Raw genomic sequence first — 16077 nt, 5'->3', positions numbered from 1 at the left:
AATGCCAAATTGCATGCTAATCCTGATGCGTAGGTTGAGCGCTGTTGGAAAATCCTATAAATAGTATGCAATGTAAAGAATTGGGAAAGATCTAGTAGAGCCCAACAATTAAATTGTGGTTTAATATTATAGCATTAGAGAGCTTGTTGTAAGCTTTTCCTTTAATATAACTACTGACATATGTGAAAGCTTTAATAAAATATTTCTCAAAGCTGCAAGTTTATGAATACATGTAAGCATGTAATGAAAGCTTTTATGAAAGTTTTATAATAACTTATACGAAAGCACATATAAGTTTAGGAAAGCTTCAGTGGTATGGGAAAGCTAACATGAAAGCTCATATATCTTATCTTGCCTTATATAAGCTTATCTTCTAATAGTATGCGTAATATAAGTATAAGAAAGCTTACATGAAAGCTTCAATGAAAGCTCATATAAAAGCTTATCTTTTCTAAGCTTATATTTTAACATTATGCGAATATAAGTATGGGAAAGCTTCAATGAAAGCTCATTTGAAAGCTTCAGTGAAACCTCATATAAAAGCTTATCTTATCTTATATAAGCTTATCTTCTAATATTATGCGTAATAAAATTACACACGTCCGTTTCCTTTATAAACCCACAATCGCTAACTCGTTTGTGCACGCTTAATTATTTGACGACTTTTGTCAAATCATCACTACCGCATAAGCTACACAAAACTAAGCACACACTATTTTTTTTCGCTGTGACATTTACTCGAAATTTTATGTGTGCCAAATTCCCAACTACATTCCAAATTCACACTCCAATCGACCAAGAAGTCTGGCATAACGGAATGTTCAAATAATTCTCATAAAAATTCCGGCTTACCAAATGCGTGTGCGTGTGCGTGTGTTTGCGTTTACGAAATTCTCTAATACTGCTAACTCAACCATTAGCGTGCACCTCAGCCTCCTACTCGCCTCACTGCCACGCCACCAACACGCGCACACGCACCACAAAAGCAACAATAAGGCACACACCGCATAACCTTCAATCATTCAAGGCGCTAAAGAAATGCCTGAAATATGCGAAATGTGAAATGCGAAATGCGGAATTTTTCTGTGCGCCCTGCTCAGCTGATCCAACAAGTTGCTGTTGCCGGTGTATTACGCTTCCTGGAAATCCTGCACCGCATGCGTTTAACCCAGCCGCCCACAATTCATTTTCTTACTTACAAACATATACATATGTGTATGTGTTGGTGTGCTTGTATGCGCGCGCTTTGCGTTTATTGTTCTTAATGTTTTTGTGCATACTTGCTGCTATGTGTATTGTTGTTGTTGTTGTTTTTTATAGTTGTTGTGCTACATGACCTGCATGTTCATTAGTTGTCTGACAATGTCAACCGCATTGCTACTCGCACAGCGCTTACTCCCACATACACGCACACATACATATACAATCGTTGTATATGTATACATATATATTTTGTATACAAGCACAATGCAAGCGCACATACTACTTGTATAAGATTTTATCCTTCTGCATTTGTCCTTTGCGGTTGAGCATAATGGAGCTGCTCTTCGTTCCTGCTGCTCTTCAATGTCACGGCAACATACATACATGCACACACACACATATGCATGTATACAGAAATTCTCGTGTATATACTAGGGCGGGTGCAAAGTGCAGAGCATGCAATATCACAATTTTGAAAAATAAATTTAGTATGTGACTAACACTGCGTGGGTGCTGAGTTCAAATTCCGGTCGTGACGCCCTTTATCATATATGGTACGCTCATATGTACATACGGATAGGGTTAGCTGACCATTCATCCCGGTTTGGCCGGAACTGTACGGATTCCGAGCTTAACGTCCCGGGATTAGAAATTAAAAAAAAAGAATGATTTGATAAAATTGTGTGGCTCTCTCAGCTATTATATGTTTCGATTTGCAGTGAATTATAATACGGAAAAAACCGATGACTAAAAAAAACCGTACCGGATTTTGCCGGAACAAATATGCTCACCTAGGAATAGAGGAACCTAATAACTGTATATACCTTGCTTGGACACCATTAGGCTCTCATAAAATGTCGTTTGTCTTTTACAAGCGGTCGCAAAATCTTATTTTTATCGTCGGCTAGCTTAGCCCGTGCTACATTTTATGCTTTTTTAGCCGCCGTTATACATTTCATGCTAACTTTCGCTACTCTCTTTTGCTACTAACATGCTATCTTATACAATTATAGACCGATTTTTATGAGACTGTCATACCGCGAGAACAAGAAACGCGTAAAAACATAAGTTCAACACTCCCCTCTAGTGAACGCTTGCTCCCGCTAACTTTTTGCTACGCCTTTCACAAGCGACCATAAAAATGTTGTACACAATTTGTTTTACCCGCAATTGTAAGCCTGCAATTTCCGCTTTTCATTGTTGTTTCTTTATTTGCCCATCAGTTTGCTTACTTTTTTGCAATTTGCGCGCTTTTATTGCAGCGATAGTGCAATGCGAGTATAAATCATGCCTTTGCACGCTGCTCTCTCACGATATCAACTCTGTGCTTACAATTTATTAAGTGCAAATTTATTGTTTAAAGTGCGCTTAATATAGCAATTTAGATTATATATGGCATTAGAATAGTGGCTCAGTAAGTGTGGATAGTAAATGTGGTGCAGAGAGTGCAAGGCGAAATTTATTACGGTGCATATGTGCGATATGCATGTCTGTAATTCTCACATACCATATGAAGGCCTCAACGTTGTGTTATACGTCGCAAAGTTAAAAAGAGAAAAGACAGAAAGAGGTCAGGAATCCATCATTCAGCGTATTAGTTGAAAATTCCAACAATTTATAGTCATAATAATAATTTTGCGCTTGCATTTAAACATAGACTACAAGTTTCATAGGAAAAGTTTATTGCTGCCAGTAAAGCATTCACTTATAGGTTTGCTACCTTGATGCTGGAAACAGTCACCGACATATCGCCCTTCCGTAGTTTGCCAAAAGTTCTTTGCGTCGGTGACTGTTTCCAGCATAACGCCATACGCATTTTTTGCGACTCTGCGTTAACATTTATAACTCGAAAAGGTTGCCGCTAAGTGCCGTGCTCTCAATGTCTGTTTAGCAACCAGCTGTCAGTTAAGTGCTGATTAACTCAACCGAAAGCAGGCGTCTTGCTCAGCAGAAGTACTGAACATTTCACGCGCGTCCAATCCACCTAACATAACAGGTGCCAATCTGACATACTCTGACCGCTCTTTGACAAGTGCTGCAAAATGGTTGACTACCATCTGGCATACATTTGACGTACCCATCTGACAGCTGCAGTTCGCAAGCGATTACATGCCACTTCGTATAGATATTAACGCTTATATAATATATAAATTAGCGAGCCCCTCTGCTTTTCCGCCAACGCGTCATGCCGTAATTTGCGTATTTGAAACCTAAACATTGCTCTCTAAAATTCGTAATTTAGTATTTTTTAATATTTGTGAGATTCCCCTTCACCAATTCCAGTTCAATTAGTTCGTGGTTGGTTTTGTAAGTCAAGCTAAGCAAACAATAAACCCGCCTGCCTGCTGTGTACACCTTTACCCACTTTGTTACACCGCCGTTTCGTTTTCTGAAAGTAAAGTAAAAGGTTTGCGGTCTATTGTATTCCAGTTATTCAACCAAATTGCACGCAGACACAGCTTGTAGCGCTTGTTGCTCGTATCTCTATTCGGTGATCTGCCGAAAATTGCCTTTCTACTCGAAGTAAATTAGTTGTCAATCGTTCAATTTAACCCAATGCTACACACAATGCATACATATGCAAATATATAGACACACACACATATATGCATGTGGTACGACCATGTTTCTGCTGAATTCCAAGCCACAACGGAAAGTAGTTTTTTTCGAAAAGCTAACAGACAGCTTCGATTTGCATCAACACACTAATAAAAGTTCGGAAACCACTAACAGTTTGAAAGTTCAACGAAGTCTGCCGATTCTAAACGGTTTTAGTGGCGTGCAAATTGGTTTGGAAATAGGGAAATATTTCTGAAATAATAACAAACAACTATTGTAGATTTGTAATTTGATTCGGCTAATTTTATATTTTTATGCTTGAGTTTTTCTGCGTAAAGCTTACAGCTACAGCTCAATCTTCGCACTTATACAGAGATTATATCTCTATGAGATATTATTTATTATACCCTGAAAAGGAGTTTGTAACACCCAGAAGGAAACGTCGGAGACGCTATAAAATATATAATATACATAAATGATCAGCATGATGAGCTGAGTTGATTTAGCCATGTCCGTCCGTTCGTCTGTATATATACGAACTAGTCGCTCAGTTTTTAAGCTATCGTTCTGAAATTTTGCACCTACGCTTTTCTCACTAAGAAGCTGCTCATTTGCCGGAACGGCCGATATCGAACTACTATAGCGTATAGCTGCCATACAAACTGAACAATCGAAATCAAGTGCTTGTATGGAAAACTCTTTCATTTGACGAGCTATCTTCACGAAATTAGGCACGAGTTAGTTTTTAAGGCAACAATGCAATCTCCGCAGAAATTGTTTAGATCGGATGACTATATCATATAGCTGCCATACAAACTGAACGATCGAAATCAAGTGCTTGTAAGGACCTTTGTATATGTGAAGGGTATTACAGCTTCGTTGCAAACGAAATTAACGTTTTTTCTTGTTTTCTATATTAGATTTGCTCAGTCCAAGCCATAAATGTGTTCGACAACTGTCGTATCCGCCATAAAACCCACGCGTTCGCTGTCTTACGAAAAATTATTAAAATCTTTATTAATAGCCGTCAATTAGGCGTGTCGGACTAAACGAAATTCAAATAAAAAGTAAAATTGAAGATAAAATCAATTTAGTTGGCACTTCAAGATGACATAAGTACACAATGCATGCCACAAACCGCAGCGCTTAATATGCGTAAATGAAATGCATTGTGGGCTGGGCGTTCCGCCATCAGCTGTTTTCGACGAAGTTAAAGCCTGAAATGTCCACATAATTAATGAAAGTGTTGCGCTGTTGCAGCACAGCTCTTGTATGTGTATGTATATGTGTGTGGCGGTGTGTGTGTGCGTGGGAATAATTCAACACATTTATGCGCAAAATTCATTTAAACGACGTGCGGCCAAATTTGTGGAACTGCAGCCAAGGGCCGCCATTGAATTATTATTGTATTATTTGTTTTTTGTTGTTGTTGTTGTAATATATCGGCTTTCGCCAAAATCGGTGACCTCTTTGCGCCTTTTGTGGCATAAAAACAACTTATTTTTTTCAATTTACTTGCTGTTTCGATTTTCGCCAACGCAATGCGTGTGAGCGCGTGTCCGTGTGTATGTGTGTGTTAGGAGGTAGCAACGTTGCATATGCGGCACGTACGCAATTCATTGTATGATAATATTATATTTTTGGCGCACATGTTTTGCATTGCAATTGCATAAAAATTGTGCACAGTAATGTGCAAAATATTTGCAACCTGTACATACATGCCGAAATACGTTACACTCGTATGCTATTTTTTATATTATATTTGTTGATGTTTGCTGTAGTTAAACACAATTAAGTTACTACCGTTAGATTTTTCTGTGCTCTACCACACGAAAGAAATGAAGCGCCAGAGAGTTTCCTTCTGCAGCAAGAGTTGCTAATAACGTGCTTCAGTTGATTAACGGTCATGCCTGAAAGTTGTACAATTAAATCCGGTAGGTGGCGGTTATAATGTTTGAGTCGAAGTCTTGCAAATACGCGGTTTTTGTATAGAAATAGTTTGTTGCCCTTGGCATACGCATGGCCGTTTAAAAGCTAGCTTAAGCCAGCAAACTTTTGCAATACTAAAAGCGTTTGTTTTTTTTAGTGTTCGCCAAAGCCGCTTAAGGCTTAACAAGAAGTGAGCAGCAGTAGCTGCTTCATCAAACAAGCTCAGGCGACCGTTACGATTTCCTTGGAACACTTACTTCCTTCTTCTATTTTTAAGCTATGAGGAAGTAGCCACAAATTTCACGGTTTAGGCGCGGTATTTCATGCATTTTTTTTATTATTGTGTGGCCGTCTGTTTGTCCTCCATTTTCTGTGGAAGTTCCTTTGAACCTGGCCTTTGGTTTCAATTTGACCTTTTGTTGTTGTTGTCATTGTTGTTGGTGGAAAACACAACGTTGTTATTCCGAGAACTCTTCCCGCATTTTTCCATAATTTTTTTTATTTGTCTTTTTGCACTCAAACGTGGCAACGCTGCATATCTACGCAGTTTCACAAGTGACAAGCGCTAGCATTTCAAAACTTTTTATGCATTAACCGTGGGAAGCAGGCAAGTTGCCAAGCATATAATATACATATTCTGGCCCATATATGTATTGTACATACATATCAGCGTCTATTTGGGTTTTACTAGAAAACAACTGACTTGGAAATATTTTACAGAGAACTATCGATTTAACACATGCCCGTTGCTAAGCGTAAACATAGTGCAAGAAGAGGCAAATCCGTGTGTTACCAACTAAAAAAAATTGACTGTAATTAAAAGTAAGCAGTCTTCCAAACCTTCAGCTATAAGCATAAGTTTGGTCTAATTAGAGCAGTTGCAGACACAGCTGCAGAAATGTACGAAGCTCAGACTAGCATAAGTACTGCATGAGAGTTAGAAATGTCATTGGCTCGTGGTGGCAGCTCAATAAATTAGCTGTTCTTATCGAAAATCGATTGTTGAATATCAGAATGTACGTCGCAGTTGACGTATATTTTAGCAGACGAGTGCTCTACAATTTTTTTTTTTATAAAGCACTCCTGTTGAAACCCCGCTGCTGTTGTAGAGCGCAGAAGACGCAGTGAAATGATCAATGAACAATTCTGTAATAAATTTCACTCAGTAACAGCTCGAAAGGAAATTGGAAATCAAGACAAACGGAACTACTGTTAGTACAAATATTTGAGAGAGAGCTTAAACTTAGGCGACCATATTTGTCCCGGCAAAATCCGGTACGGTTTTTTTTAGTCATCGGTTTTTTCCGTACTATAATTCACTGCAAATCGCGACATATAATAGCTGAGAGAGCAACACAATTTTATTCAATTAATTTTTTTTTTAATTTCTAAGCCCTAGACGAACGAATGGTCAGCTAAGCTTAAACAGTTACAAAGTCAGTCGCGAAGATACAAGAAAATAGTGCTATAGTTGGCCAGCTCTGACTTCACCGCACTCTTTTCGTCGAAGGCGGCTCGCAAATGAAAGCAGCAGCTGTGAAACTGGTACTACTTCCAGCGTTAGCATTTCGAGCTTGTAAAATCAGTCAAACCTTTCAAAAGTAGGTGGTCAGACAGTACCAGAATTCATGAGTTTATGGAACCATCCGTTTACATTACAAATCGGCTGACTTTTTGGATAAATAACGCGACTTTAGAAACCAGTTTTTGTTTCAGCTTCAACTCATTTACTTGCGCGTAACAGTTGTGCAATGCGATTAGTAGCTAAGGACTAAGCGTTTTTAGTCTAACACATTCGACAAACTGTTGCGCGCTTGTGGGCGTAATTATAAATGTTGAAATGTTGTTCTTGTTAAGTTTTTACTACTTTTTGCTGAGTTTGCCGCTTTTTATTGTTATGGAAGCGCAAGACAGCGCTTTATCAGCTGCTTAAGTTGATTATTTATGCGCATAAAACGCGATTTTTTCTACTTTTCCTCTTGCAATCCGCAACCATTTTATCGTATTTACCGTTAGACTGTCAGACCACAGCATTTAGTTGTTATACAACGCCTAAGCATGCTTTGTATTCCTTGCGTATATAATACCGATATGCGTAATTAGTTACGTAGAAAAGGCAGAGTAACAAGCAAGCAAATTACAATTAAATTTAAAATGCTCCACAATATTTTCTCATACATATATTCACTCTCTCTCTCTCTCTCTCTCTTCTTCTATTTACAGTCCGCCATTTCACAGCAATCTTCCTAAATGCCAAGGCAAGTGTTGGCGAGCAAAAAATCTTATTTTTAATTAATTCGGTGGATTTGAGCAGCAACAACTACAATAATAAGTGGTAACCTGCACACGGTAGTGGCAAAATGGATCATTCACAGCATAGTATACACAATCACGGTAAGTTTCTACAATCATAGTCAAAGTAAACTGCTAAAATGACGCTCATAGCAACGCCGCAGTTTTGTTTATACACTAAGTTTTACCTAAGCATGACTAAGGTTCATTACGTTATCAGTAGTGTTGTGGAATTCAAGACAGACATTTGCGTAGTTGTCAGTTTTCAGTGGTGTCACAGAATCTGATTGGATTTTTGTCTTTAAGAACATATGCAAAAGCAATATTCGTATCAGCTGTTTACTATTGTGACAAAACTTGTAAATGAATAAATTTGTAAGCGTTTGACAAATTGGAAATACCCAATAAAATCTACTAAAGTCTACAATGAGTGCCGCTATTTTAGCTTATATTTTATTGAAAGAAAAAAGCAATGAAAAATTAAAAGCAAGATATTAAAAGATCACAGTAATCCACTTGGAGGAGACGCATGTGGAATTTGGTTTGCATTTACTTGTATGTTTGTATGCATGCTTACATTACAGATTTATATCACATTATCGATTTATATTACATTTATAACGTTTTGTGAAACCTCTTAAAATATCTGCATTTTTTTCATAAACTCAATAATTATGAAATTTGGTGTTTTATTTTTAAGTTTTCGCCTATAAAAATGCAGATAAATTAGAACGTAACAATAATATAAATTATTTTCTTAACTTACATTTCAAATCTGTCAGCGAATATCTGCTTGCTTTGCTACCGATAACAGACCCGATAAAATTGGTTTGCGTGACACTCAAAACCGATACAATTGCTGTTTCGTACGTCAAACCAATAATATCTGAATTCATGACAGCTACTACTATACATTTTTTTTTATCGGTTGCAATTCTGTTACCGACAACTATCTGATTCTACAACACCCCTGTATGTTATGATTTGTGTTTTTTTTTCACTGATATTTTGCCGCTTGTAAGAGCAGCCCCATTAATTTAACCCCTTGAGTGAAAATGACGACTGTCGCCCGCAAACATTTTCTGTGCCAAATTCAACATTGACGGTCCCGCAATGCCCGCCACATCTTTAAATGCTGCAAAAGTAGTAGTAGTAAATTTATTAAACTTAAAAACAAATGTTATAATATTTATACATTATCTTGGCTCTCTTTTTATTCTTATTTATCAATTTGTATTTATTTCGAAATTAATTGTATTTTTTTTTATTCTTAGAAATTAAATCGTAAAGCAAGGGGTTACAGAGGGTTCCACCTTCTCCAAATTTTCCAGCTCAGTGAATCCCTTTTACCACTGTAACATCAGCAGTTACCAACTCAACAACTTTTAGGCCTAGAGCCTACGAAAGCATTCGTGTTATAGCAATCTTTCCGAAAACAGTTTGTTAATCGTCACTCGAATGACAGAACTTTCCAAAAAAGCATGTGGTAGCTAAAGTTACCGCTAGATTTTTGTTCATTGTACTATGCCCATTCACTCTAAAATCTCTCAAAATCGACACCAAACTCAATCAAGCCGTGTGCTGTCTCTTAGTAACACTCTAAACTCATAGCATTCGTAGCATATACGAGTATTATATTTTAGGGCATTAACACCAATAGTCTACGTTAGTGTGCAGGAAATACTATTTTACTTCTGTGGATTATATTACTTTTTTAATTTATAAGTAATTTATTTTTTTATGTGTAGTATTTTTTATTTTTATTGTTATTGTTTGTTTTTATTCTTCAATTTTTTTTTTTTTTTACGCTGCCTTACTTTTGTTTCGTTATCTCACACACTACTTCATCCATTGAATGGTCCACCATTTGTACTAAAGCACATCATATGCTGCCTCTAGATACGGCAACACCACACGATCATGCCGCTACAATATTGTCCACCACCACTGTCAGCCCCTTGGATGTGATGGGTCATGGCGAGCACGTGGTCATGAGCGACCAGCATGCGATGCACAACAGCCACGACCATGGCGCCATGAATATGGAAGGAGCAATGCATCATATGATGTCAATGGCGGTAAGTAAAGGCTTTTCGTGGTTACACAATTTCAACTAACACTATTTCGTTGCAGTTCCACTACGGCTACAATGAGACTGTGCTCTTCTCCTGGTGGAAATTCGATAGTATCATGGGCCTGATTGGTTCGATGATCGCTATATTTGTAATGGCTGTGCTTTACGAGGGTCTCAAGTACTATCGCGAATACCTGTTTTGGAAGACATACAATTTGCTGGAATACCGACCAGTTACCGGACCACAACGCAATCCCGAAGATCCGCAACGGAGTACGCCGTCGACGAGCGCCTCGCCAGTGCAGTAAGTAATTGTAGACTGTGTGTTGACATTCTTGGTGCACTTAGCAGCTTTAGTTTTCTGTTTTATTTTTAAATTCTTTAATGTGTTGTTTGTATGTTTGCTATTGTTGTAATCCATATTCTAATTCGCATATGTTTTGTCCCTTTTGCTTCATTTTTCTCTCTTTCTCACATCCATTCACATTTGTGCTCTCAACGAAACAAAAAATAATAATCGAAAAATCTGTAACGTGTAGATATGTTGGCGAAGTCATACACAAGCAACCGTGAGTATAATAATGAAAATTGCATATTTCTTAAGTAAGTGATGTGATCAGCTACAACGTGAGCGACAGTTATTTTCCTTTGCAACTAAATGTTAGTGTTTCTACAAGCGTGCAGCATTTTGCCAACTCAAATCTAACCTCACACTTAAGTAGTCACCGCAGCTGACATATAATAACATGCGCAAACGCCGAAAACCAGCCAGCATAATCACCGATCACCGAGATTTACATGGCCAGACTTAAACTTGACATGCGCGACCGCGACGCACAAATCAGTTAGGTGTAGAGCTTCGAGCTGCAAAGCTGCATGCATTGAGATTCAAGCCGTCGTTTTCGTTACTCGCTGTTGAACCCTCGCAAAATTTTTATTTATTATTTCACCTAAAATGAAAAAAAAAACGACATACCCCCGCCATCCACTCATCACAGTAAAAACTACATAGATTGTGCATGTGTTTGTTGGCGCAACGATTATCCGCTTTTTAACGCATCAAATAATTCGTTTCCTGTCGCCATTTTATTTTTAAGCTATTAACATTTACTTTTTTTACGCTGCTCCTACTTACCCTCTCTCTCTCTCTCTCTATCTCTCCCACGCTCTTTTCGCCTGCCACAGTCCGACGATGCTGTCGCTGAACCATTTCTATCAAACCGGGCTCCACATACTGCAAGTGACGCTCTCCTTCATGCTGATGCTGATCTTTATGACCTACAACGTTTGGCTCTGCATTGCCGTGGTGCTGGGCGCCGCTGTCGGCTACTTCCTGTTCTGCTGGCGGAAGTCGGTGATTGTCGATGTAACGGAACACTGTCACTAGCAATGTTTAAAATGTGAAAGGCGCTTCGCTTGGATGCGCTGCCTCTGGCCAAGCCAAATTGGCAATACTAATTATCAGCAGCAGCAACAACAACAACAACAACAGCAGCCCCAACAATATCAGCAACAAACTATAGCCGCCACAGCAGCAATAACAACAACAAGCGCGTGCAGAGCCAGCAACAGATTCGGCACTAGCGGTCAACGCGCTGACACGCGCACCATCGACAACAACCACTACTACGACAGTCACGACAGTTACAACAATTACGACACTTATAATGCGAGAAGAAACGGTGCCGCAACCTGTAACGCAACAGCCAATACGCTGTTAAACAACGCCGGCGGCAGTGTACGCTGTGCGCGTTACGTAAAGCGTGGCACCGGCGAGCCGGGGCAGCGCGGCATGCAAGTGACCATGGCCAACTACAACCAAAAGGACTATGATATTTACTACTACGAACGTGATGAGTACGAGGATGAGACAGTTATCATTGATACGCTTGCCGTAACGGCCACCACCACCACACAGCTCATGGAGAGCGGTTGCGGCAGCGTCGGTGCTAATTGCCAGAAATGTCGAAATATTAAAATTCTTCTAAGACTAAGTTTAAGATATTTTTATGATATAAACTGTGAAATTGTTAAGAACACCATTTAAGGCAACACACACACACAACAACAACAACAAAATCACAAACAAAATGAAAACCAATAGTAGCTAGCAAGTGAGTGAAGACAAAATAGGAATACAAAAAGTTAGCAGTATAAAGTAGTTTAGGCACGTGATAGCGCGCAGTCGTATGTCAGCGGGTGGAATTTAAGAAGCATAAAGTGAAATATTTTTACACGAAGTAGTTGTTTAGGTGTAATTAGAAATTTGCAAAGCGCATGTTTCGCCATAAATGCGCGTTCAATTGCGCTTGCGGATTGTTTGGTGCTAAGAATGCATTGGCCTTCCAACGAAATAAGCGAGCAAATGTATTTTCGATTATTGAATTTTCCTTGGTTAAAAAGAAATTTTGTATTTCTTTTTTTTGTTTTTTTTTTGCTAATATTTACCATTTTGAGTTTGACACTTACTTAGCTGAACGATATGGTTGCCACTTGTTGGCGTTTATATGCATATTTTAATATTTTATCGACATGTTATTAGCCTATATATTTTTTAATTTTTATTATTGCTTTTTTACCACATTATTATAGTAATTAATTATATATGTAATTGATTTTGTCAATTTTTCTAAAATCCAAATTTTACACGCATGTATTAGGTCGCAAAGTTTACAAGCAATTTGTTATAGATAGTGAGGCTACAGCCGTTTCCTACACAAAATCCATTAATGTTTAATATTATACATACACACAACTCTACAAAAGTGCATACGAGCAGGTGTTGCACTCTTTTTGAAAGTAAAAATTGTTACAGTGGTGTGCGTAAAAACACTTAAATAGCTGCAATTGTTACTGTATATTGCTGTTAAGTTTTCATGAAGTAAAAACTTGTGTGCTATAAAATTTTACAACGCATTTTATGTAAGAGAAGACCTCTACTACACATATATATTATGTACGTGTATTAAAGATATATTGAATATGAAGCCAACACTATGACACTTAACTTAACATAATATTGTATTAACAAATGGTTTTTGAAAAATGAAGCGAAAGTTAATCTGCTGCAAGCATACACTCATATACTCACTTATATACATACATACATAAATTCATATGCGTACATTTTTCAAATTTACTGTGTACAATTCAAATAAAGACCAAAATATCCTTTAAGCCGACAACTGGTGTTATTTGTGTGGACTGCTGTGTAAGTATGTATAAAAATGGCAGAGCCGCATTACATAGTTTTAAATAATAATATTTCCACTTATTATTTAAAATAAAAATATTTTTTATTACCATTTTTTCTCCACAACTTAAAAATAACCTTAAATCGTTAGAGACCGACCCACCCTAGTGTTGATTTAAACAATTTTGAGGCGTTGCACAAAACCAGCTGAAATAATAGGCACCCATAACCATACAGTAAGCAACCAATCAACTACAATACTCACCACGTGCTCGCTCTCTTTGCTATTTTATTTTTGTTTTGCTACGCTCTTCTTATCGTTGACTAGTTGTCTGTTCTGCTCGCTTGGTGTTTTTTACACACACACAGAAATTAAAAAAAAAATTTAATGCCATATACCAAATAAAAAATTAAAAAAAAAACATTTTTAATCCCAAAAACCGGTCAAAAAAATTATTTTATAATTTTAATTTTTCTACCGAACTAAAAAACAAAAAATTATTTCACGTACTTATGTATATACCATAATTAAGAATTAAAAATAATTTGTTGATCCCGATGTTGGGGTTAAAAATTGAAAATATAATTTGTAATACCATTTTTTATTTTATTTTTTTTTTTATTATTTATTTTTATATTCCAAATTTTTTAATTAAAAAGTTCGCAACCCTGCACTTCCGTGGCTGTCGTCGTTGATCTCGCGACCAGCTTTTCTTATCGAAAAAACCAGCTGAAATAACAGGTGCCCAGAAGTGATGAGAAAGTCGCTGAAAAACAACAGACAACACAAATAGATATCCTTTCCTTTTCTTGCACATTCGCATTATCCTGGATCATAATTATGAATTTAAAATTGCATTTTTGGCGAATTTGTTCGTGCGCATGTGTAGGTGTGCGCACTGTGCGTGTGAATTGCTCATGTGCAATGAGTGAACAAAACGTCAAATGCGTTTGAATTTGGGAAGTTTTGTGCTCTTAGCAGACATTTGAATACGGTTCATAAAAAGTATTTATTGTATTTTATTTGCATAATTATAGCATGTTTGCTAGTTTAAGCTAACTAAATGCTTACCTGTTTTGAAAACACTTAAACACAGAAAGATAAGCCATACTCTTGCAAAATTAAATATGTTTGCAGTGCTTTTCAGTCATTTATTTATTGCAATAATTCGCAGCTAAAACATCTAAAAATATATTTATATTATGTATGTATGTAATATTTAACACTGTAAATAGAGATTCCCGTGTTAACCACTTGTACATAAACCGCTCATTCACTCCAATTTAGCGTTCAGGTGCAATAAATGTATATGTATGTATTAAGATAATATTTATGGCGAGCATATGACAATTTTTATTAACGCTCGCCACCAAACACTTAGTACACAAATGTATGTATACAAGTAGATAGATAGAATAAATTTTGAGGTATGCACCGCGACCTATGGTCACGTAGATATCATTTGGCTACAATATGGAAAATACTTGGATAACTGTATAGAGATTTGATATACACAATAACATTCATACACAGAAATCTTTGAAAAAATACACAAATAGCTAGCTTAGCACACACTAACACAGCACTTAATAGAATTTTATCAGCATGCAGTTAATTCAGTGGGTTTGCACACATTCTAATGTCGCACAATTGACTGTCTACTGCTTTGTTGATTCCGTCGACGTCTTGCCTGCATCCGTATCATCTAGTGCGGCATCACGTTCAGCCAATTGTTTCAACAATTCAAAACCACTTTTCCACTTAATGACATCCGCGCGCAAATTCATTTTATTGCGATGCGCTGTTATTTTTTTGTCCAGCGCATAATCTTGCCGAGGACATGCTATATCGCCTTGCCGCAGCTTCAGCACTGGACACAAGTCGTTGTGGCCATCACCAACATAAATAATACATTCGTAGTGCGTATTATCGCGCAGATTTCGCTTGGCCACGAAATGCTCCAATATCTTACCCTTACATAAGTTGGCAGCGCTCAGTTTGCAATCGGTCTGATGGTGATAAGGTTGCACATGCAGTAAGCCGTCATTGTCAAAATGCGCTGGGTTGGTAAATATGTTTTCAAAGCAATTTGCTAGTCCATGCGCTTCCAGCCATTCACTTATAAAGATGGTATTTGAATCACTAATAATAACCAAGTCATATTTATTTTCCTGCGCTTGATGCAGCCGCTTGAGCAAACGAACAAAACCAGGTACCTCCGGTATGCAGCGTATTTTGTCGCGTATTGTTTGTGGTGAAATGCTTTGCTTGTGCAAACGGCGGAAAACTTCAGCCATGTATTCCTGCCAACCCTCCTTTTGTGTGATGGTTTCACTGGGGAAGTTGTCGACTGGCAGGAGATCGCGAACCACCGTGTCTGTGTTGTCATCCACTACGGTGCAATCGAAATCAAACGCGACCAAGCGACGTGACACTCTTGGAAGCATCTTACAGCTGTCCATAATCGAACGAGTTATCGCTAGCGGTAATAAACGCACGCGAAACGCCAATGCTGTTGGCGTAAATACTAGCAGCTGGTTTCCAACGGTTACGTCTGCCTTATTTTGTATAGGTGTGAATGAGTGGGTGGAAAATTTGTGCACGAGAAAATTTCTAAATTTGTTCGGAGGTCACAAGTTTGACCTTTACTTTGGATTAAGCGCTAACAAAGTAATTACATTACACTAGTTATAATGCTATTTCAAATAGTTTGTATGCTGTTAAACAATTAAACAAAATAAAAATGAGTGTTCAAGAAGTAGCGGAGAAAAATAAGGTGGATGTCGACATTTCGGCAGTGTTGCATTTTGCTGTACTACAATATAA

General features: G+C 37.6%; 2 protein-coding genes across 4 annotated transcripts in view; one reads left to right on the top strand and one right to left on the bottom strand.

Moving 5' to 3' along the window:
* The window catches only part of Ctr1A (Copper transporter 1A), a 28724-nt gene extending 15490 nt beyond the window's left edge, over positions 1-13234 (top strand). The window contains exons 2-6 of one of the 3 annotated variants that reach the window (XM_014239491.3): positions 7915-8085; positions 9883-10061; positions 10117-10361; positions 10597-10626; positions 11243-13234. In XM_014239491.3, the coding sequence (XP_014094966.1) occupies positions 8052-8085; positions 9883-10061; positions 10117-10361; positions 10597-10626; positions 11243-11444 (690 nt within the window). In that variant the 5' untranslated portion in view covers positions 7915-8051 and the 3' untranslated portion in view covers positions 11445-13234. Of the gene's footprint in view, positions 1-7914; positions 8086-9861; positions 10062-10116; positions 10362-10596; positions 10627-11242 lie in introns of all 3 variants that reach the window. The other 2 variants (XM_014239489.3, XM_014239492.3) reach the window with 2 other exon arrangements.
* Positions 13235-14372: 1138 nt separating this feature from the next.
* LOC106620845 (probable phosphatase phospho2) lies at positions 14373-16024 on the bottom strand. Its single transcript, XM_014239477.3, has one exon. It carries the CDS (start codon positions 15711-15713, stop codon positions 14910-14912), a length of 804 nt encoding a protein of 267 aa, XP_014094952.2. The 5' UTR covers positions 15714-16024; the 3' UTR covers positions 14373-14909.
* Between the last annotated feature and the right edge of the window lie 53 nt (positions 16025-16077).

The sequence above is a fragment of the Bactrocera oleae genome, chromosome 5 (assembly GCF_042242935.1).
Source record: "Bactrocera oleae isolate idBacOlea1 chromosome 5, idBacOlea1, whole genome shotgun sequence".
Lineage (NCBI taxonomy): Eukaryota > Metazoa > Arthropoda > Insecta > Diptera > Tephritidae > Bactrocera > Bactrocera oleae.
Note: the sequence above shows the minus strand (reverse complement) of the source record. Positions and strands in the feature narration are given on the sequence as shown.